Consider the following 24,283-nt stretch of genomic DNA (forward strand, 5'->3'; position numbering starts at 1 on the left):
TTTACCTGTCAGATTTCAGTTTTAAATGTAATTCTCACTGTATACAACAGGTGGTGTTTGTGATTCTCATAATAGGTTCCAATATCTTTCTCTGGCTCGCTCATCATTTAACTCAGTGGTTGGATCTTTGGAAACTTATGCATCCTAAAATAAACCACTGTAGATGCAAGAAAATGAAATTAAACAGAAGGTGCTGGGAGCACTCATCAGGTCGGGCAACATCTGTGAAAAAAGAATAATTGCTTCTCTAATTCCTAAGCAGTTCCAGCACTTACTGATTTATATCTAAAGTCCAGTCAAATATTATCACAATAAGCAATTGCTTTTATCATTCTTGTTCTCCAGTGTGTCTCCCCTTGTAATCCATCCACCTGACATCAGAACTGGACACTTCTCACTCCTCACTCCCCTCTTCACCCCAGCTATCAGTGAATGCATTAGCCACGGGTTGTAGGCCACAGTTACCAATGTTTCAGCCAGTCAGGAATAGTGGGAAGAACATGAGGTCGGGGGATCCGTGGGTTGATTTGTTTATAGAAAGGTTTTGCAGGCAGCATGAATGTCAGAAGCCAGACAGGATTAATCTTCATTGCAGGTGTGTTTTTTTTTCCTTTGTCCCTATCTATCCCTTTTATGCGCAGCACGGTGCTGCAGTAGTAGAGCTACTGGAGTAGACCCGGGTTCGATCCTAACTATGGGATCCACGCTTGTCTGTATGGAGTTTGTACGTTCTCCCCATGACCCACGTAGGTTTTCTCCGAGATCTTCAGTTTCCTCACACACTCCAAAGACGTACACGTTTGTAGGTTGATTAGCTTGCTGTAATTGTAAAATTGTCCCTAGTGTGTGTAGGACAGTGTTAATGTGTGCAGATCGCTGGTTAGTGCGGACTCGGTGGGCCGAAGGGCCTGCTTCCGCGCTGTATCTCTAAACTACATTTTCTCTCTTTCTCTCTCTCTCTCATGGACACCCAGACAATAAGATTCTTGGTTGGTGTTTTGGTCCACAATGTCATGAGCCATCATGGTGAGTGATGGCAGGCTCTTCAGCTCTGTGGTCATGGCTGTAAATAGCCTGTTTTGGCACGTCAGCTAAGAGGTAGGAGTAAAAGTAGCATTTACCCCCAAAATACAAACAAGTTCAGGAAATTGTTGCATGGCTCCAAATCAAGATGACACAAATTCACGAAGGGACTCCTGACAGTGATTCTGCTAGTTTATTCAGCCACTGAATTGCAAAGGAAACATGTTCATGGATCCAGCACCAAGTTAGACCTGGAGTAGGTATACAAAAATGCTGGAGAAACTCAGCGGGTGCAGCAGCATCTATGGAGCGAAGGAAATAGGCGACGTTTCGGGCCGAAACCCTTCTTCAAACTGATGGGGGGTGGGGGGGAGAAGGAAGGAAAAAGTGAGGAGGAGGAGCCCGAGGGCGGGGGGATGGGAGGAGACAGCTCGAGGGTTAAGGAAGGAGAGGAGACAGCAAGGGCAAGCAAAACTGGGAGAATTCAACGTTCATGCCATCTGGACGCAAGCAACCCAGGCGGAATATGAGGTGCTGTTCCTCCAATTTCCGGTGTTGCTCAGTCTGGCAATGGAGGAGACCCAGGACAGAGAGGTCGGATTGGGAATGGAAGGGGGAGTTGAAGTGCTGAGCCACCGGGAGTTCAGGTAGGTTATTGCGGGCTGAGCGGAGGTGTTCGGCGAAACGATCGCCCAACCTCCGCTTAGTCTCCTCGATGTAAATCAGCTGATATCTAGAGCAGCGGATGTAGTTGATGAGGTTGGAGGAGGTACAGGTGAACCTTTGTCGCACCTGGAACGACTGCTTGGATCCTTGAATGGAGTCGAGGGGGGAGGTGAAGGGACAGGTGTTGCATTTCTTGCGGTTGCAACGGAAAGTGCCCGGGGAGGGGGTGGTACGGGAGGGAAGGGAAGAATTGACAAGGGAGTTGCGGAGGGAGCGGTCTTTGCGGAAGGCAGACATGGGGGGAGATGGGAAGATGTGGCGAGTGGTGGGGTCACGTTGGAGGTGGCGAAAATGGCGGAGGATTATTTGTTGTATTTGCCGGCTGGTGGGGTGAAAGGTGAGGACTAGGGGGACTCTGCCCTTGTTGCGAGTGCGGGGATGGGGAGAGAGAGCAGTGTTGCGGGGTATGGATGAGACCCTGGTGCGAGCCTCATCTATGGTGGCGGAGGGGAATCCCCGTTCCCTGAAGAACGAGGACATTTCCGATGCCCTGGTGTGGAACGTCTCATCCTGGGAACAGATGCGGCGTATGCGGAGGAATTGGGAGTAGGGGATGGAGTCTTTACAGGGTGCAGGGTGGGAAGACGTGTAGTCCAGATAGCCATGTGAGTCAGTTGGAGACCTGGAGTAGAATCTTCTTCCCGTTCATTTCAATGGAGATTTTCTGTCTGCAAGCAGGAATGTAACATTAAAATCATATTGAACCCTGAAGGGTCTGAAGAAGGGTTTCAACCCAAAACGTTGCCTATTTCCTTTGCTCCATAGATGCTGCCTCACCCGCTGAGTATCTCCAGCATTTTTGTCTACTTTAAAAACATATTTGTGTCTGCAGTAGTCTTTCCAATCATTCAGAACCATTTTAAATTGATTTTATTTTGTGAAAATGTTAAACATGATTTCATGCTACGTCAGTAGTTGCCTGAACTGTTTGTTTTAGTTTAACAAAATTACATGACAGTGCCCACGAGGCCTCAAACATTGGGACACTCGCAGCCAACAAGTTGTGCCATGCAGATCCATGATCTTCAACCTGGTGGTAATGGTTTTCAGTTTTTTGTACCTTCTTCCCAATGGTAGTAACAAAATGAATCAGAATCAGAATGCCGTTGATTGTCATTTAAACATAGGCTCAAACGAAATTATGTTCCTGCAGTCATAATAACAAAAGAAAACACACACAATTCCACACAAACATCCATCACAGTGAATCTCCAAATACTTCTTCACTGTGATGGAAGGCAAAAGTCTTATCTCTTCCCTGTTCTCTGTTCTTTATTCTGCTCCCGCAGTCAAACTGCTGCATCGAGTTGACCGAGGCTCTTGTTGTTAGAGCCCCCGGTGGACGATGGTAAGTACCGCGGCTGTTTAAGCCGCGCTGGGCGATGTAAGGCCCCGCTCCGGGTCGATTAAACCCCTCGAGTCGGGCGGGCGAAGTTTGCCGTTGCGGGAGCTCCGAAAAGCGGTCTCCCACCAGGGACCTACGAGCTCCCGATGTTACCGTCCGCTTGGCCTGCAGCCGAAGCCTCCGAGCTCCGAAGTTGGGTCACAGCCGCGCGCCACCACACTGCTCCGTGCTCTGAAGTCAGCCAGCTCTGCGATGGTGAATCCGCAGGCTCTGCGACTGGAGCCCCAGGTCGATTCCAGTTGGCCCCCGCTCCACGATGTTAGGCCCCAACGACAATGGAGGCTCGACAAGGAAAAAGTCGGGTCTACGTACAGGGAAGAGATTAAAAAGTTTCTCCCACCACATCCCCCCCCCACATATACACAGCAAAAAATAATATAAAACTAAAACCAAAACATCCACCTAACCAAAACCAAAGTCGACGCGCCGGCTGTGGGCGATCCCGAGGTATGCCAATGGGTGCGAGGAGACAGATGCAAAAGCTGTTGGACTGAAGAGACACCGTCGCATCTCCTCGACCAGCTCAGGGATCGTGTCCTGAGAAATACGGCCCCCAACAACGGCTGGGAGATGTCAGCAACAATGAAGAAAAAACTAAAATAAATAAACTGATTGCTAAACCCGGCGTGGTGATACAGTGTAAACAAAGAAAACAACACAAACTACAGTGAGCAATCACGTGCAAAGTGGTAGGTAAGTTCAACTTGTCCAGTGTCCATGGTGCAGGATGGGAAGCTGTGCTGGAAAACCAGAGGTTGCAGTGACAGCCTCTGACCTGAACGAGGCACTGTTGCCAGTGGTCAGGCAGCAAGGACGGCATCCGGCCTAAAGATGGCGTTGTGGCCGGCGCTCAGGCTGCAGTGACGGCAGTCGATCTGAGGGTGGCGCTGTTGCCGGTGGTCAGGCTGCAGGGACGGCGTCCGGCTGGAAGGTGGTGCTGTGGACGGCGGTCAGCCGCGGCCTCTCAGCTCCGGTGAGCAGCAGCTGGTGCGGAAGCGGCCGCAGCCTCTCAGCTCCGTTGGTCGGCTCCGGGCAACTCATGTGGGGGAGCTTGGCAGCCGTCACACATGGACTGTCACTGGACGGCACCCCATGACCCGGGCGGCCTGCGGCATACCTTAGGGTAGGGCCGGGTTGGCATTGTCATTCTGCAGGGCTGGGTAGTCGGCTGCAGACATCAGGTCTCCCGAGGCTGCGTGCGTCGGTAGGAATCCAAATTGGAAATTTGGATAGTCGGGGTATGTAATGGCACCAAACTGGTCAGGAAAAGGCCAGGCGTCGGGCAGGTTCAAACAGTAATTTTATTCAGTTGTTACATGATAACGAAATTGTCATTGATGCTGCAGCTGAGCGAGTGTTGGCTCGAGCTCAGCTACCTATTGACTCCCCAGATCTCAAGGTGAGATAAGCTTATGTAGCAGGACACTCCCCCTAGCCCATGACGTCACATGCCAGCCTTCGTAGCTACTGACGAGGGTTCCACCATAAGTAACATGCAGGTATGAACTATTAAAAAAGTAAGGAGACACGAGGAAATACATATGCGGGAAGACACGTTTGTTAGCCATTATTGCAAAAAAAGAGTACAAGAGTAAAGAAATCTTAGTGGATTTATATAAAATCTGGGGCAGGCCACATTTGGAATATTTTGTTCAGGTCTAATCTCCTAAACTAAGTAATTACATACCGTATATGTGCCTGGTGAAGATTTACCAAATTGATATTTGGGACGGGAGCTTATCCTATGAGGAGAAATTATGCAAAGTGTCTTTCCAGAGCTTAGAAGAATGACAGATGATCTCATTGAAATTAGAAAATTCTTACGGAGCTTAACAGGATCGACCCTGGGATATATATAGAAAATGTTGGATAAAAACACAGCGAACCAGGCAGCATTTGGATAGAGACCAAGATAGAGAACAGTTAACATTACAGACCAAATACTCTTCATCAGAATTGAAATGAGTTCTGATGAAGGTTTAACCTGAAATATTAGCTTTACACAGAGGTTGTCTGACCCCACCACTACCACCATGCACCTGGTGCAGGGTCCCAACCCGAAACATCACCTATCCATATGTTCTAGAGATGCTGCCTGACCCGCTGAGTTACTCCAGCACTTTGTTTCTTCTTTTATTAACCAGCATCCACAAGTGCAAGAATGTGGCACAAGGGTAAAATAAAAGTCATTCTTTGTGTGGAATTTGTAATTCTGTGAACCAGTTAAAAATAGAAAATAAAAAAGCTATTGGGATTGCTTCAGATATATTTTCAGGGGTTATCTTGGTGAACTAGTCTCAATAACCAAGACCAAAAATAAAGTACTATGTCATTTAACTCCAACAAAATACGGGTGACCGCCCTAGTACTTTGTAAAAGAACCAAGAATTGCAACTTGCAACAAGAGTCTGAAGAAGGGTTTCGGCCCAAAACGTCGCCTATTTTCTTCACTCCATAGATGCTGCTGCACCCGCTGAGTTTCTCCAGCATTTTTGTGTACCTAAGAATTGTAACTTTGTTAGGTACAAATTATCTTGGAAAATATAGCTCAGACATGAAATAGGATGTTACTGAGGGTAAAATAACAGTTATATAAAAAACCTCAGTTTATTTATATTTCTCGTTTTTCATGAAACTCTTTCATTTACTTAGGATGAAGATCCTCCCAGTGTGGGACAAGTCATCTCAAAGTCACGCAAAGGATTACATAAATACTCAATTGGCACAATGTTATCCAAAGTCGGCCAATGTCCATTTGCTCCGCAAGAAGTCCATCACCCCGAGGTAAAAATAAGTAGTGTACGTTCTGCTCTGCTTGTTGCTTTAGATTAATTATATTTTAACTGCAATATGGCACCAAGATAGAGTCTGAATGCCATAGGCCTAACAGCCTGATGTCTATCATGGCAAGATGCTCTAAGGTTTCCGATGATCACTGAGAAAAAGAAGCGATTTTCGAAATGATGCTTCCAAAGATGAGGGCTATATTTTACAAACTTAGTTAAGTTTTTCTGAGGAAGTCACCAAGGTGGTGCATGAGGTAATTCAGGTTGTCCTGTACTTCCAAGAAACAATCGATTTCATAAATCAGAATCTGTTACATCATGAGGAATTTGACACATTGATTGGCATTCCATCACATTCCATCAGTCAGAAAGTTGTAAACACCAGGCAGTTGCTTCCAGACCTGTTCAAATTATCGAAAGGGTTGGAGAGTAATTTTCCATCTTATTTTTTCCTTTCCCAGGAGATTACATGACTGCTAGAAAGTAGAAAGTCCTTGGTTATGTATGAACATGCAAATTTAAACCTCCTGCTATTTAATAGTTTTGTGGCTGATCTGAATGTAATGTCAATTCCGCATTCCCATCTATCCGCAGTAATGTTTCAACCTTTTGCTTATCAAATATCTACCTCTCGCCGCTTAAAAAAGATTAATATTCAAAGACTTCTCGATTGGCCTTTGAGATGCATATGAAATATTGTCGTCTGGTCTCCCTACCTAAGTAAGAATATTTATGCAGCAGATTGATTGATTTCTGATGGTGCGCCCTACAAGGAGAAATTAAGCAGAATCTCACTGAAAGTAAAACATTCTTATGGGGCCTGGCAGGTTTGAATCTTCCACTTACTAGGGTACTTCAAAATAAGGATTACTACTCAGGACAGGTCTGGCAAATGGGAGGCTTTTAAAGGTGGGGGTATATGAAACGACTTACCAGAGGAAATGGTTGAGGCAGGTAAAATTAGCAGACAAATGTGACTCGCTTAGATGGAGCAACTTGGTCGGTATGGAAGAGATTAACCAAACAGCTTGTATCTTTGCTTGGATGACTCTAACTGAACATTTCTTCACCCAGAAGATGTTATTGGTGAAAATTGAAATGATTTCCCAAGTGCGCAGTAGACATCCAGTTGCTGAATCCATGGCAGGGATGGTTGGCTTTTTGGATGTTAAGCTAGTTGGCTCTGGAGATCGGCACAGAGATAAAATGAAAGCCCAGACTTGAAATGGGGCTTGAAGCACTGAAGCGCTAAGTCCCGTAGAAGAAAGAAAAGATGTGCTTAGAGTGGAAAGAAGAAACAGAGAGACAGAAGTGCAGGGATGGAAGCTTGCCAGCATCCACTTCCTGAGCTAGAGGGCGTCAGAGTCTTTTTTTGTGTGGAATTTGTATTTCTGTGAATCAGCTGTTAAAAATAGAAAAAAACTCTTGGGAAATGCTGAATCATATGGGTTAGATTTATTTTCAGTATTATCATGGTGAACCAGGTCTCAGTAGCCAAGTCCAAAAATATAAAGGATCAGTCTGAAGAAGGGTCTCGACCCTAAACGTCACCCATTCCTTCTCTCCAGAGATGCTGCCTGTTACTCCAGCATTTTGTATCTACCTTCCAAAAATATAAAAGTATCATGTCATTTTGCTCCAACTAAATTAGGATGCAAGTACGAAAATAACCCCAGAATTGCTACTAGGTAGAAATTATGCTGAAAATATAGTTTAAAAAGGATGGAATTCAGGGTGAAAAAAGAAGTTATAAATACTGGCCATGTTAACCTGGACTTTCAAAAGGCATTGGATTTCACAAGTCTGACTATATTACATCAGCAGGAATTTGACACGTCGGTTTAGGAATTTGTTCCATTACTGCAGCCAGAAAGTTGTAAACACTCAGCTAATGTCATCTCCTGGAATAGTTTACATTACCTGAGGGGTTGGACAGTAAATTCCCCAGAATCGTTTCACGTTACAGCCCTGCATTCTTCCCCAATAGATTGCATGGCTACTAGAGTTTTTGTACAAAGATAATTTAAACCTGCTCCACCATTTCATGATCTACTGGCTCATCTGATTGGAATATCAACTCTGCATTAACCTTTCGCCACCTTGTCGCATATCTTTCTAGCCTGTCTCTGGTCTCTAGCCTGGGGCGGCACGGTAGCACAGCGGTAGAATTGCTGCCTTACAGCGCTTGCAGCATCGGAGACCCGGGTTCGATCCTGACAATGGTTGCTGTCTGTATGGAGTTTGTACGTTCTCCCCTTGACCGCGTGGGTTTTCTCCGAGATCTTTGGTTTCCTCCCACACTCCAAAGACGTACAGGTTTGTAGGTTAATTGGCTTGGTACATGTAAATTGTCCCTAGTGTGTGCGTTAATGTGCGTGGAACGCTGGTCGGTGCGGACTTGGAGGGCCGAAGGGCCTGTTTCCGCGCTGTCTCTAAACTAAACTGTCCAGCTATTTCTCATAAGACGTGCTTATTTAAATTATTAGTCTGGTGCACCTTTCCTGAACTGTTTCCGACACATTAAAGTCCCTCTTGAAATAAGGAAACAAATACTGTACGTAGTAATCCAGATACTGCAGGACGCATGCTTTAGCTACAAGGAGAGGTTGGACAAACTTGGATTGCTTCCTGTGGACTGAAGGGAGACCTAATAGATATATATATATAAAAGGGATAGAGGCATGGATAATTCATCAGATAACTCATGACATATGATGAATAAATTCTGGAATAATTCCATTTCTCAATACCAAGATAGTGTTTTGGAAGTTAATCTAAATCATAATCTTTGAAATATAAATAAACAATTCTAATACACTGGGAATTACTGTAATCCCTTGTTTTAACAAACTTCTTTGTAACGGATTTTGGTTATAACAGATGGACCCACTGAAGGCTGCCAATGCCACCCCTGGCTCGCACTGCTTCCCTGGCCGCTTACAACTCCGACAGCCCATGCCAATCCTAGTTCACACTGCTCACTGGTCACTGACAGCTCCAGCTGCACATGCTATTCTCTCCCCCCCCCCCCCCCCCCCCCATCCCCAGCTGCTGATTCCAGGCTGCGTCTGCCACCATCAACTCCGGCTGCCCGTGGGCTGCGACCATTGACTCTGCCGTTCCTTGCCTCTCCCTTGGCGGCCAGCAGGCTAAGGCCATCAACTCACCTGGATTCCAGGCCCAGTTCTGGACTGAGAGTCTAAAGAAGGGTCTTAACCCAAAAAATCACCGATCCGTGATCTCCAGCGATCTGCCTGACCTGCTGAGTTAGTCCAGCACTTTGTGTTCTTTTGAGTATGCTTGTTTCTACTAGTTACACAGTTACACAATTACTTGGTTATAGTGGACAATCTGCAATAATGGACACTATTTCTTACCTCTCCCCCTCCCCCATGGTCCGTTATAACAGGGGTTTCTGTATTCCCTTTGTATAGATTTTAGCCAATGTATCACTACTGCTTTTATAATATATTTATACCTCCGAATAATTTGCAAAACCATGTGGAGATCATCAATTTCATAGAACTTGCCAATCTGACATACATATAACGATATAACGGAAACAGGCCATCTCGGCCCTTCTAGTCCGTGCCGAACACTTATTCTCCCCTAGTCCCATCTACCTGTACTCAGACCATAACCCTCCATTCCTTTCCCGTCCATATAATTATCCAATTTATTTTTAAATGATAAAATCGAACCTGCCTCCACCACCTCCACTGGAAGCTCATTCCACACAGCTACCACTCTCTGAGTAAAGAAGTACCCCTTCATGTTACCCCTAAACTTCTGTCCATTAATTCTCAAGTCATGTCCTCTTGTTTGAATCTTCCCTACTCTCAGTGGGAAAAGCTTATCCACGTCAACTCTGTCTATCCCTCTCATCATTTTAAAGACCTCCATCAAGTCCCCTCTTAACCTTCTGCGCTCCAAAGAATAAAGACCTAACTTGTTCAACCTTTCTCTGTAACTTAGTTGCTGAAACCCAGGCAACATTCTAGTAAATCTCTTCTGTACTCTCTCTATTTTGTTGACATCCTTCCTATAATTAGGCAACCAAAATTGTACACCATACTCCAGAATTGGCCTCACCAATGCCTTGTACAATTATAACATTACATTTAACATTACATCCCAAATTCTATACTCAGTGCTCTGATTTATAAAGGCCAGCACACCAAAAGCTTTCTTTACCACCCTGTCTACATGAGATTCCACCTTCAGGGAACTGTGCACAGTTATTCCTAGATCCCTCTGTTCAACTGCATTCCTCAATTCACTACCATTTGTCATGTATGATCTATTTTGATTTGTCCTGCCAAGATGTAGCACCTCACACTTATCAGCATTATACTCCATCTGCCATCTTTCAGCCCACTCTTCCAAATGGCCTAAATCTCTCTGTAGACTTTGAAAATCTACTTCATTATCCACAACACCACCTATCTTAGTATCATCTGCATACTTACTAATCCAATTTACCACACCATCATCCAGATCATTGTGTTGGGTCCACTGTTGTTTGTCATCCACATCCATTGATGTACATGACAAACAACAGTGGACCCAACACAGATCCCTGTGGCACCCCACTAGTCACTGGCCTCCAACCTGACAAACAGCCATCCACTATTACTCTCTGGCATCTCCCATTCAGCCACTGTTGAATCCATCTTGCTACTCCACCGTTAATACCAACAATTGAACCTTCTTAACCAACCTTCCATGAGGAACCTTGTCAAAGGCCTTACTGAAGTCCATATATACAACATCCACTGCTTTACCCTCATCAATTTTCCGAGTAACCTCTTCAAAAAATTCAAGAAATTAGTCAAAAGATTAGTCAAACATGTTGACTGTTCCTAATCAAACCCTGTTTATCCAGATGCTTATATATATTATCTCTAAACATCCTTTCCATTAATTTGCCCACCACTGACATCAAACTAACAGGTCTATAATTGCTAGGGTTACTCTTAGAACCCTTTTTAAACGATGGAACAACATGCGCAGTACGCCAATCCTCCGGCACTATTCCCGTTTCTAATGACATTTGAAATATTTCTGTCATAGCCCCTGCTATTTCTACACTAACTTCCCTCAATGTCCTAGGGAATATCCTGTCCGGACCTGGAGACTTATCCACTTTTATATTTTTCAAAAGTGTCAGTACTTCCTCTTCTTTGAATCTCAGTCTCCATAGCTACTATACTCGTTTCCCTTACCTCACATAATTCAATATCCTTCTCCTTGGTGAATACCGAAGAAAATAAATTGTTCAATATCTCCCCCATCTCTTTTGGCTCTGCAGATAGCTGTCCACTCTGACTCCCTAATGGACCAATGTTATCCCTTGTTATAGAAACATAGAAACATAGACAATAGGTGCAGGAGGAGGCCATTCGGCCCTTCGAGCCAGCACCGCCATTCATTGTGATCATGGCTGATCATCCCCAATCAATAACCCGTGCCTGCCTTCTTCCCATATCCCTTGACTACACTAGCCCCCAGAGCTCTATCTAACTCTCTTAAATCCATCCAGTGACTTGGCCTCCACTGCCCTCTGTGGCAGGGTCTTACATAAATTCACAATTCTCTGGGTGAAAACGTTTTTTCTCACCTCAGTCTTAAATGACCTTCCCTTTATTCCAGCTTGATCAATGAGGTAAATGATGTTAAAGGCGGAGAGACAAGGAATCTATGGTTGGGATTACAGAGATCTGAGTTTAAGTAGTTCCACTGGTCATCAGTGGCGTGGTGCGGGTCACTTGACGTTGAGTTTAGTTTAATTTAGAGATACAGTGCAGAGACTGTCTCTTTGGTCAATCTAGTCCACACCGACCAGAGCTCCCCGCACACACCAGGGATCATTTTCAAATTGTTATCCTTTTGCTATTAATATAGCTGTAGAAACCCTTTGGATTTATTTTCACCTTACTTGCCAAAGCAACCTCATATTTTCTTTTATCTTTTCTAATTTCTTTCTTAAGATTCTTTTTACATTCTTTATACTCCTCAAGCACCTCATTTACTCCTTCATTTATACAAAATGAATAAATATAAAGGTTCAGGCACGATTGGATTTCACATAATTTATGCATAACAAGAATCTTCCTGTAATATAACATGTATATTTTGGCCTATTTTGATTGTTTCTAAGCTTTAAATCCTGGCATTGATCTGGCACTTGCCCTGTAAATTGTCAAAAATATTAGATTAGTAAAGCCTGTATCATTGATAAATTATGCATCTTATGAACAGTGCACGGATTTACCTTGGCCATACAGTGTTGACATAATCATCTGGTTTGCCTTGGGTAAATTATATATTAACAGGGGGTAATATGCGTGTTCTTTGATCTTATCAGATTATATGACAAATTTAAGATTTCATTGTTAGGGGCATAAATATTTGCAACATTATCTGGTGTTGTCCAGAGTCAATAACACTGACATTGCAGTCAGCTACCGTTTCTTCAAAGAACTGCTTACGTAGTCAGATCAGCATAATTTATTCTATGTTATTGGGGACATCTAATCCTTGTGTCATTGAATATGGACAACTTTTTTTTTTTAAAAACCTAAATTTTAAACCAAGATGTTTAGAAACTCATTGAGTCCGAGTCCCACACCGACCAACATGCCCTATCTACACTAATCCCACCTGTCTGTGTTTGGCCCATATCCCTCTAAACCCGTCCTATCCAAGTACCTGTCCCAATGTTCGTTGAAAGTTGCGATTGTACCTGCCTCAACTAACCCCTCCGGCAGCTCGTCCCATACACCCACCACCCTTTGTGTGAAAATGATACCCCGCAGCTAAATGAGCCAAAAGCCTTTTTGACCACCCTGTCTACCTGTGATGCCGTTTTCAACTGATTATGCACCTGTACTCCTAGTTCTCTCTGCTCTGCACACTCCCCAGAGCCCTACCGTTCACTGTGCAGGTCCTGCCCATGATAGTGCTCCCAAAATGCAACACTTACATCTCTCAGTGCTAAATTCCATAAAACTGTTGGAAAATATATAAATAATATGGATTTTCTTTAAAAAAAAAACCAACCCAAGATTAATTATTTATTTAACAAGTGTCATTAATTTAATAGTATATATACAGATGTACTTCTGTAGTTAAAGTTTAGGCTTATTACTCTGACTGGAAATGGGAATTAACGTTATAACGTTATGCAAAGAGCAAAAATAGTTTGGAAATGTTTCATGTACCTACTAGAGGAGGGGCAGTGCTGGACCTCCTGTTAGGAAATGAGACGGGACAGGTGGCGGAGGTATGCGTTGGGGAGCACTTCGGGTCCAGTGATCACAATACCATTAGTTTCAATATAATTATGGAGAGGGTCAGAACTGGACCTAGGGTTGAGATTTTTGATTGGAGAAAGGCTAACTTTGATGCGATGCGAGATGATTTAAAAGGAGTGAACTGGGACATTTTGTTTTATGGGAAAGATGTAGAAGAGAAATGGAGGACATTTAAAGGGGAAATTTTAAGAGTACAGAATCTTTATGTTCCTGTTCGGTTGAAAGGACAGTAAAAATTGAAAAGAGCCCTGGTTTTCAAGGGAAATTGGACATCTTGTTCGGAAAAAGAGGGAGATCTACAATAATTATAGGCAGCATGAAGTAAATGAGGTGCTTGAGGAGTATAAGGAATGTAAAAAGAATCTTAAGAAAGAAATTAGAAAAGCTAAAAGAAGATATGAGGTTGCTTTGGCAAGTAAGGTGAAAGTAAATCCAAAGGGTTTCTACAGCTATATTAATAGCAAAAGGATAACGAGGGATAAAATTGGTCCATTGGAGAGACAGAGTGGACAGCTATCTGCAGAGCCAAAAGAGATGGGGGAGATATTGAACAATTTTTTTTCGTCGGTATTCACCAAGGAGAAGGATATTGAATTATGTGAGGTAAGGGAAACTAGTAGAGTAGCTATGGATACTATGAGGTTCAAATGTAAAAGATGTACTGACACTTTTGAAAAATATAAAAGTGGATACGTCTCCAGGTCCTGACAGGATATTCCCTAGGACATTGAGGGAAGTTAGTGTAGAAATAGCCGGGGCTATGACAGAAATATTTCAAATGTCATTAGAAACGGGAATAGTCCCCGAGGATTGGCGTACTGCGCATGTTGTTCCATTGTTTTAAAAGGGTTCTAAGAGTAAACCTAGCAATTATAGACCTGTTAGTTTGACTTCAGTGGTGGGCAAATTAATGGAAAAGATACTTAGAGATAATATATATAAGCATCTAGATAAACAGGGTCTGATTAGGAACAGTCAACATGGATTTGTGCCTGGAAGGTCATGTTTGACTAATCTTCTTGAATTTTTTGAAGAGGTTACTAGGGAAATTGACGAGGGTAAAGCAGTGGATGTTGTCTATATAGACTTTAGTAAGGCCTTTGACAAGGTTCCTCATAGAGTATGGTGTACAATTTTGGTCGCCCAATTATAGGAAGGATGTCAACAAAATAGAGAGAGTACAGAGGGGATTTACTAGAATGTTGCCTGGGTTTCAACAACTAAGTTACAGAGATAGGTTGAATAAGTTAGGTCTTTATTCTCTGGAGCGCAGAAGGTTAAGGGGGAACCTGATAGAGGTCTTTAAAATGATGAGAGGGATAGACAGAGTTGATGTGGACAAGCTTTTCCCTTTGAGAATAGGGAAGATTCAAACAAGAGGACATGACTTCAGAATTAAGGGACAGAAGTTTACGGGTAATATGAGGGGGAACTTCTTTACGCCGAGAGTGGTGGAATGAGCTCCCAGTGGAAGTGGTGGAGGCAGGTTCATTGGTATCATTTAAAAATAAATTGGATAGGCATATGGATGAGAAGGGAATGGAGGGTTATGGTATGAGTGCAGGCAGGTGGGACTAAGGGGAAAATAAAATTTGTTCGGCATGGACTTGTAGGGCCGAGATGGCCTGTTTCCGTGCTGTAATTGTTATATGGTTATATGTCCTAACAAATAATGCAGTCCTACTGCATTTTCAGAAGAAGTAAGAAATCAGTCTGAACTATTAAGAAACTACAAATTTTGTACCATTGATCAACTGTGCTTGACTTATTTCCTCTGCAAGATTTTACTCCTGTGCCATTTCCTTTTTTTGCCACGTAGAACTCTGATGATGACAGCAGCACCGGGCAGATTAGTGAAGGTCAGATGCCCAGACTCACGAAAACAGCAGAAAGCATCCTGATTGGGCTGCCATCTAACATCAAACCTCTCTCAATGGATGGTGACATAAACCTCCCGCGAACAAGACGCTCACCATCTCCTGGGCAGCTTCACGTTCAAACAGGTAACTAGTGCAACACGGTTTGGCATGCTCATCTGAAAAACAAATTCAGTACATTCTGTTCTACTTGTACCTTATCGAGCATGTACCAAACCTTTTGGGCAATTAGTATGTTTGGTTTAATTCCTCGAGCTTCATAGTTGGTTGAACAAGATTTCTTTCCTCAGTTGGATACTTAGTATGGACTGATTACAATTGGCAGGAATAATTTCTCCTGTATTAATTTTAATGTTACCCCGAATTGCCTGACATCTCTCAGTGCATCTTAGCTAGAAGATGTGCCTGTTAATCAGCAGCAAGGTATTGTTGAAGGGTCTCGGGCCAAAATGTGCCCTATCTTTTTCCCACCATAGATGCCGCATGACTCACTAATTTCCTTCAGCAGTATGGTTATTGTTCTTTGCTATTTTATATTGATATCAAGGTTGTACCAAACTAGTTCACATTGTGCATTGCAATGTTTTCTGTAAGAAAATAATGGACAAGGTTAAACATGTTTAACAACATTTACCCCTCTTTTTTTCTTGAAGCTGCTTTCTTGTTTACTTTCTCGGGGAAAAATAAACAAAAGATTGTCATTTGTAGGTCAACGTTGGTGCAGTTTCCAGAGATTATTTAATTGTGATATCAGAGTGAATTCTATGTTGTCCTCACAAGACATATTGGTATTAGTGTCAATGATTTAAAAATACGGAGAAAAGCTTTTGCTACTTTTGCTTTCTCTGTCATTGGATTCTATTGTTCTTTACCAGGTTTTTTTTCAATTATCAAGAAATGAATCGCGCTCACCATAGATTTATAGGAAACTAGACCAAGTAGACCCACCAACATCACCCCCACATCCAGCGATGCCTCCTTCCTTGAGGAGCTCAATCACTTCTATGGCCGCTTCGACAGTGACAATCTAGAGACAGCTATCAAGGCTGTGCTCCCTGCCGATCACCAACCCCTCACACTCACCCCCTACGACGTATACGTGGCACTGAGTAGGACTAATGCACGTAAGGCTGCTGGCCCTGATGGCATCCCCGGGCGCGTGCTCAGGGCCTGTGCTGCGCAGCTGACAGATGTCTGGACTGACATCTTCAACCTGTCACTTGCCCAAGCAGTTGTCCCCACGTGCCTTAAAACCACCTCCATCGTGCCAGTGCCAAAACACTCCACTGCGGCAAGCCTCAATGACTTCCGCCCAGTTGCACTTACCCCCATCATCACCAAGTGCTTCGAGAGGCTGGTCCTGGCACACCTCAAAAGCTGCCTACCCCCCACACTGGATCCCTATCAGTTTGCCTACCGCAAGAACAGGAGTACGGAGGATGCCATCTCAACAGCACTTCACTCCGCCCTCTCCCACCTCGACAACAGAGACACTTACGTAAGAATGCTGTTCATCGATTACAGCTCAGCATTCAATTTCATTATACCATCTAAACTGATCACTAAACTCGGTAACCTGGGCATCAAAACTGGATACTGGACTTTCTAACCAACAGATCCCAGTCTGTTAGGTTAGACAAGCACACCTCTTCAACCCTCACCCTGAACACCGGCGTTCCGCAGGGCTGTGTGCTGAGCCCCCTCCTCTACTCCCTCTTCACCTATGACTGCACACCTGTACATGGTACTAACACCATCATCAAGTATGCAGATGATACAACGGTGATTGGCCTCATCAGCAACAACGATGAGTCGGCCTACAGGGAGGAGGTCCAGCACTTAGCAGCATGGTGCGCTGACAACAACCTGGCCCTTAACTCCAAGAAGACCAAGGAGCTCATTGTAGACTTCAGGAAGTCCAGGGGCGGTACGCACACCCCCATCCACATTAACGGGACGGAGGTGGAACGTGTTTCTAGCTTCAGGTTCCTGGGTGTTAACATCTCCGATGACCTCTCTTGGACCCACAATACCTCAACTCTGATCAAGAAGGCTCACCAGCGTCTCTTCTTCCTGAGGAGACTGAAGAAGGTCCATCTGTCTCCTCAGATCCTGGTGAACTTCTACCGCTGCACCATCGAGAGCATCTTTACCAACTGTATCACAGTATGGTATGGCAATTGCTCTGTCTCCGACCGGAAGGCATTGCAGAGGGTGGTGAAAATTGCCCAACGCATCACCGGTTCCTCGCTCCCCTCTATTGAGTCTGTCCAAAGCAAGCGTTGTCTGCGGAGGGCGCTCAGCATCGCCAAGGACTGCTCTCACCCCAACCATGGACGGTTTACCCTCCTACCATCCGGGAGGCGCTACAGGTCTCTCCGTTGCCGTACCAGCAGGTTCAGGAACAGCTTCTTCCCGGTGGCTGTCACTCTACTCAACAACGTACCTCGGTGACTGCCAATCACCCCCCTCCCGGACACTCCTCCCACAGGAAAAACACTATGTCTGTATATATGCTAATGTAAATATTTATTCAAATCATATGCTATGTCACTCTTCCAGGGAGATGCTAAATGCATTTTGTTGTCTCTGTACTGTACACTGACAATGACAATTAAAGTTGAATCTGAATCTGATTAAAAATGTGTACATAAACACAACGAAATGTAATCAGGAGTGGATACTTAGAAAGAAAAGTGAAATCTCTACCGAAATGGAAAAGATCTCGGCAATTCTGCGTCTGGTTTCGGCGTAGCAAGGAATCAAAGGAAGAAAGGCGGCCGGCGGCCGGCATCCGGACGGACGGACGCCGGATGCCGGCAGGCACACAGTTTTATATATTAACTAGACCAAGTGCAGACCCGTTGGGTCTGTATCCCCAACGGCATTTGCGGGGGGGAGGGGGCTGCGGCATCGCACTCTCATTAACCACCCCCAAACACACAGGTGGGGGGAGGGGGCGGGGTGAGAAGAGGGGAGGGAGGGGAGAGGAGGAGGAGGTAACGGGACAGATTTGGGAGGGAAAGGAGAGCGGGGGTAGGGGGTGAGAGATGGGGAGAGAGATGTGGGGGAGGGGGAGGGGGAGGGGGAGGGGGTGGGGGGAGAGAGGGGAAAGAGGGAGGAGGGAGAGTGGAGGGGAAGGGGGAGAGAAGTGGAAAAGTGGGGAGGGACACCGGCAGGCACACAGTTTTATATATTAACTAGACCAAGTGCAGACCCGTTGGGTCTGCTCCCCCAATGGTGTGATCCCCCAACCCAATATTCCACCATGCACCCGTCTCCTCCAATGGAACTGAAGCCGTTCTCAAAAGTAAGATTCCAGCACTGCCCTGCCTCCCTCAGCAGTGGATTTAAAAAAAAATCCAATGGCACCTCCCCTGCCTGCTGCAGCAGTGAAAAGTTCAGAGTGTTCCTGTCTTGCAACTTTGTTTCGAAGTGTGTTGGAAGCTGACATGTAAATGGAGAAGCCAGTTTATTTTTGAAATACTTGGGGGTGGGGGGGAGAAGGATTTGATTAAAAACGTGTACTTCAACACGACGAAATGTAATGAGGAGCGGATACTTAGAAAGAAAAGCGAAATCTCTACCGAAATGGAAAAGATCTCGGAGATTGAGCGTCTGGATTGGGCGTGGCAATGAATCAAAGGAAGAAATGCAGCCGGCAGCCGTACATGCAAATGGATCCATTCCGATTGGACATCTGCGAGCATCGGCCATTCCGATTGGACATCTGCGAGTATCGGGCACGAATCAAAAGGCAGAAAGGGATCCGGACAGCAGCCGGACGGATAGCCCCAGAGTTTTATAGATATACTAGACCAAGTGCAGACCCGTTGGGTCTGCTCCCCCAATGGTGTGATCCCCCAACCCAATATTCCACCATGCACCCGTCTCCTCCAATGGAACTGAAGCCGTTCTCAAAAGTAAGATTCCAGCACTGCCCTGCCTCTTTAAAAAAAATCCCTGCCTGCTGCAGCAGTGAAAAGTTCAGTGTTCCTGTCTTGCAACATTGTTTCGAAGTGTGTTGGAAGCTGAGGAAGGAGCAGCCGTCAACGAATCGAAAGGCAGGAAGGGATCCGTACTGCAGGCGGACTGATTTGAGTTTTATATATATATATAAAATTTATATATATATAGATAGATAGATATAGATAGATAGATGGTCTTATAAAGAATTATTGGGATCTGTGGCATGGATATTCCCTTTTATGATTTGGAATCAAAGACCATTTGTGAAGGGTCTATGCTATCCAGCAACATTGACATCACCCAATCAAGCTCAGCAACTAATCTGAAGGTCTCAACCCGAAACGTCACCATTTCCTTCTAGCCAGAGATGCTGCCTATCCCGCTGAGTATCTCCAGCATTTTGTGTCTACAATTCGACTGAAGAGTTCTGATAGGCACCACCACAGGAAGTAAAACACATTAGCTTGTAAAATGTATTCAGATATATCACAAAATGCCTTATGCATAATCATGTATATGCATAACATATCGAACAATAAACTCCAGGGTAAAAAAAATGTTATTGTTTTATATCCCAATCAACAACAGCTTTGTGTGGGGGAGGGGGTGTGTGGGGGGGAGGGGTGGTGGAGAGGGATGTGTGTGGGGGCAGGGATGTGTGTGGGGACGGGTGTGTGGGGGGGGGGGGTGTGTGTGGGGGAGGGGGTGTGTGTGTGGGGGAGGGGTGTGTGGGAGGGGATGGAGAGGGTGTGTGTGGGGGGGATGGAGTGTGTGTGGGTTGTGGGGATAGGGAGGTTGAGGGGGTAGGCGAGGGGTTGTATGTGTGTGGGGGAGGAGTGTGGGTGGTAGGGGGGGGGGGGGGGGGGGGTGGATATGGGGTCGAGGGGTGTGGGGGAGGGGACGGGTGTGGGTGGCAGGGGGACGGGTGTGGGTGGTAGGGAGGGGTGTGGGGGTGGTAGGGGGGGGGGGGGGGGATGTGTGGGGAAGCGGGGTGTGGGTGGTAGGGAGGGGTGTGTGGGGATCACCGGTTCCCGGCCCAGACCGCTCCAGGACCCGGCTCCGAACTTACTCAGCGGCTCCCGTCCCCCGCGCCTGTCGCGCTCACAGCCCCCGCCCACAAACACAGCCAGCCTCCGCCCATGGAACACCGCCCACACTCCGCTCCTTCAGCTTTGTACTTGCCACCGGTGATTGACAGCAGGTGCCGGAAGGGGCGTTGCCGTCCTGGCAAATAACAGACCAAAAACATTCCTAATATTTCACCGATCGGAACAAAACTTGGTGCGCTTGGAGCAGAGCAGAACGGTGAGGAAGGTGGCGAAAAATCCCAACGATATACGGTTCCATTTTTGTGCAAATTAAAAAAAAAAGTAAACCGGAAGAGGACAAGATGAGAGTTTTAGTAATAGTATAGATAGATTTAATAACAAAGCAAATCGGAAGAGGACAAGATGAGAGTTTTACTAATAGTATAGATTACACCTGTTAAGATGCTGCATAGAGTGCAGCAGAGTCTTGTTTTAAGGCTCCTGTACCTTGTTCCTGAAAATGGGTTGTGGGTCCTTGATGATGCTGGCTGCCTTTTTTGAGACAGCGCCACCTATTGATTCTTTCAATGATGGGGAGGTCAGCGCCTGCAATATCAGTTTGCAAGGAATTCCAGAACTTTGCCTCTGTGATGAAGGATTAAAGATATATTCCCATATTAAGATGACGTGGAGGGTGAAAGGGGATTTCCTGGTACTTCCTTGGGCCTGCTGTCCTCCTTTGGCTTGATGGAGTTTGAGAGTTTTGGAAGATGCTGTCAAGAAAGCTATTGCGAGTTGCCATAATGCATTATGTAGATGTCACAGGCTCCAGCCACACTGGATTTGGTATTGGTTGAAAGTGCGGCATCAGGTGTCAGTCAAGGAGTTTGTGTAAAGTGGACACAAAGAACTACAAATGCTGGTTAATACACAAAATGCTGGAATAACTGAGCATATTCATATTGTGTGGAGATCCTGCCTGACCTGCTGAGTTACTACAGCACTTTGTGTCCTTTTGTGAGATTGACAGAAAATGACAGAGGTCTTAAATTGTAGCTACATCAAACCTGTACGGTAAATTCTAGATTTATTTCTTAGCCATGCCTTTTTCAAAGCAAAATTCATGTGTATAATATTCAAACAGTTTTGGGAAATCATTGACTAAAATCTGATCCGTATTTTAACTATGTCTCCTATATTTATATGCATGTTTACGGAAATACATTTCTGTTAAGTTAGTGGAACCAATCAAACGTTGATTTGTGGAGTACATATAGTATATTTCTAATCTGATGGCAGCAATATTTACACTTTATATATGTCACTATACGGCAGACTAAATCAGATTTTTGTGATTAGGTATTATTGTAGTAGTTGCTTTGAATTCAGTTGCTGCATTTCAAATATTGGCACCAAACCCTCATAAATTAGACCGTTGTACTCTCTGATCATCAGTAAAGAATTTATATCACAATTTGTTCCAAAAATATTTGCAGTAGACAGTGGTAAATTGCGTAAAGATGAAATCTTTGATGTATCAACATTCCTCTATTTCCCCATATACTGTGTAATTTCTGATATGTTGAATGATTTGAATACATTCACTTGTTCTCCTTTCAGAAAGGAATGGAAGAGAATCTGAAGCTAGCCATGGACCTCTGACCTTGGGAGATCTAGAAATAGGCACAGGCTCAGCACTTCAGACCAGACATGTGATAGTTGCACCTCAGAAGACTCCTGTGACAGGCGATAGAGGACAGGTAAAAATTTAAGACCTCATAAACCTCGCTGAACAATTATTTCTGTTGTAATTGAATGTGGAAGCAAACATTAAATAGTTTTTAGAGCAATCTGAAAATCAGTCTGTTTTACAAATGTAATGCATTGAATGAGCAGGTAAAAATGTGGCTGGTGCAGTGAAATGTCAGTTTTCTCGCTTCACCTTGATTATGCATTTATAAATAGATTGAATAAAAGATTGAAAGGTTTTGAGAGTCAGAACTGGGAAGTTCAAGTTAATTTTTAGCTGGTTACTCGCACTAACCTAAGGCTTCTCTGTGCATCTTTAAGTGGGACAGGGGCATTAGCTTGTAGACTGTTCTTTGGATGCAATTGGTTCAAATTGCACTTAAAATGGGGCTGGTTTTAACAAACCTATTTGTGCTTTTCATGTTCTCTCACTCATATTTGTGTAGCATTGAATGTAAGTTTTCTATGAACATGCCCAATCAACCATTATTATCACATGTAAAAAACAATCAAAAATATTATATTAAACTGTGGTAACTATACAGATTTAATAATCACACTGAAAGTGGGTTTATCACTTATTAATGTTAGGTCCATTCACAATGACTAACAAAATATTATTTTTGTAAAAATGAATTTGTAAAACTGCAGAATTCTTTATTTGTTACATTTGTGTATTTTAGTTAGTTTATTAGAAAGTCAGTTAGAAAAAAAATATCTATGTTAGTGATCTTGTGCTTGAATAAACTCAGAATTTTAAAACCATATTCAAATGGCACAAACAGGCGCAACTGGCTGCAAACTCGCAGCTGTGATTGTGGGTCTGTTTTGTGGACGAGCATCATTTCCGCAATAAATTTTTATTGCCACACAGATTGCAGGAACTTGATATCCATTGGAAATCAGTCTATGAAATGCCCGACATTGTTTCCTTTTTGATGCAAATAACTCAGTGTTGTGGAAACAAGGACCATGATTAGGAAACAGGGGTTCCCCTCTTCCATTATAAAAGAGGCTCTCATAAGGGTCTCCTTGATATCCCGCAACTCCTCTCTTGCTCCCCTCCCCCCATTCGTAGGGACAGACTCCCCCTTGTCCTCACCTTCCACCCCATCAGGCGTTGCATACAGCATATAATCCTCCAACACATTTGCCACCTCCAATGGGATCCCACTACTGGCCACATGTTCTTATCTCCACCCCTTTCTGCATTCTGCAGAGACCTTTTCCTCCGAAACTCCCTGGTCAACTCGTCCCTTCCCACCCAAACCACCCTCTCCCCAGGTACTTTCCCCTGTACCACAGAAGATGCAACACCTGTCCCTTTACCTCCCCCCTCGACTCCTTCCAAGGACCCAAACAGTCTTTCCAAATGAGGCAGAGGTTCATTTGCACCTGCTCCAACCTCATCTACTGTATCCACTGTTCCAGGTGTCAACTTCTCTACATCGGCAAGACCAAGCGCAGGCTCGGCGATCGTTTCGCTGAACACCTCTGCTCAGTCCGTCTTAACCTATCTGATCTCCCGGTGGCCCAGCACTTCAACTCCCCCTCCCATTTCCAATCTGGCCTTTCTATCCTGGGCCTCCTCCATTGTCAGAGTGAGGCCCAGCGCAAATTGGAGGAACTCACCTCATATTTCGCTTGGGTAGAAATATACCGGCGGTATGAACATTGACTTCTCCAACTTCAGATAGCCCTTGCTTTCTCTATCCATCCCCTCCTCCTTCCCAGTTCTCCCACTAGTCTTACTGTCTCCGACTACTTTCTATCTTTGTCCCGCCCCCTCCCTGACATCAGTCTGAAGAAGTGTCTCGACCCGAAACATCACACATTCCTTCTCTCCAGAGATGCTGCCTGAGGCGCTGAGTTTCTCCAGCATTTTGTGTCTACCCATGATTCTATTAGCTATCCGGCTGTAAGATCTTTGAAAATTGTGCTTCATGAGAGGAATAGGTCGGGTAGATGCACAGAATCTCTTGCAAGAGTAGGGGAATCGAGGTCCAGAGGACATAGGTTCAAGGTGAAGGGGAAAAAATTTAATAGGTATCTGAGGGGTAACTTTTTCACACAAAGGCAGGTGGGTGTATGGAACAAGCTGCCAGAGGAGGTTGTTGAGGCTGGGACTATCCCAACGTTTAAGTACATGGATACGTCAACTTTGGAGGGATATGGACCAAGCGCAGGCAGGTTGGACTAGTGTAGCTGGAACATGTTGGCCGGTGTGGGCAAGTTGGGCCGAAGGACCTGTTTCCAGACAGTATCACTCTATGACTATAATCTGTAAAATGAGGTGTTTCAGCTTAGTTAGCCAATGATTTTTATAGAACAGTGCAGTCCTTTGACCCACAATGTCTATGCCAAACATGATGCCAAGATAGCCTAATATCATTTGCCTGCACAT

At 44.6% G+C, this 24,283-nt stretch overlaps 1 protein-coding gene across 3 annotated transcripts in view; it reads left to right on the forward strand.

Annotated features, from left to right (window-relative positions):
- kiaa0586 (KIAA0586 ortholog) overlaps positions 1–24,283 on the forward strand; it is a 378,726-nt gene that overhangs the window by 321,894 nt on the left and 32,549 nt on the right. For all 3 annotated transcript variants that reach the window (XM_055640495.1, XM_055640493.1, XM_055640494.1), the window contains 3 exons: positions 5,807–5,938; positions 15,076–15,259; positions 21,751–21,890. In XM_055640495.1, coding sequence (XP_055496470.1) covers positions 5,807–5,938; positions 15,076–15,259; positions 21,751–21,890 — 456 coding nt within the window. The remainder of the gene's footprint in view (positions 1–5,806; positions 5,939–15,075; positions 15,260–21,750; positions 21,891–24,283) is intronic.

Source organism: Leucoraja erinacea, chromosome 9 (genome assembly GCF_028641065.1).
Source record: "Leucoraja erinacea ecotype New England chromosome 9, Leri_hhj_1, whole genome shotgun sequence".
Lineage (NCBI taxonomy): Eukaryota > Metazoa > Chordata > Chondrichthyes > Rajiformes > Rajidae > Leucoraja > Leucoraja erinaceus.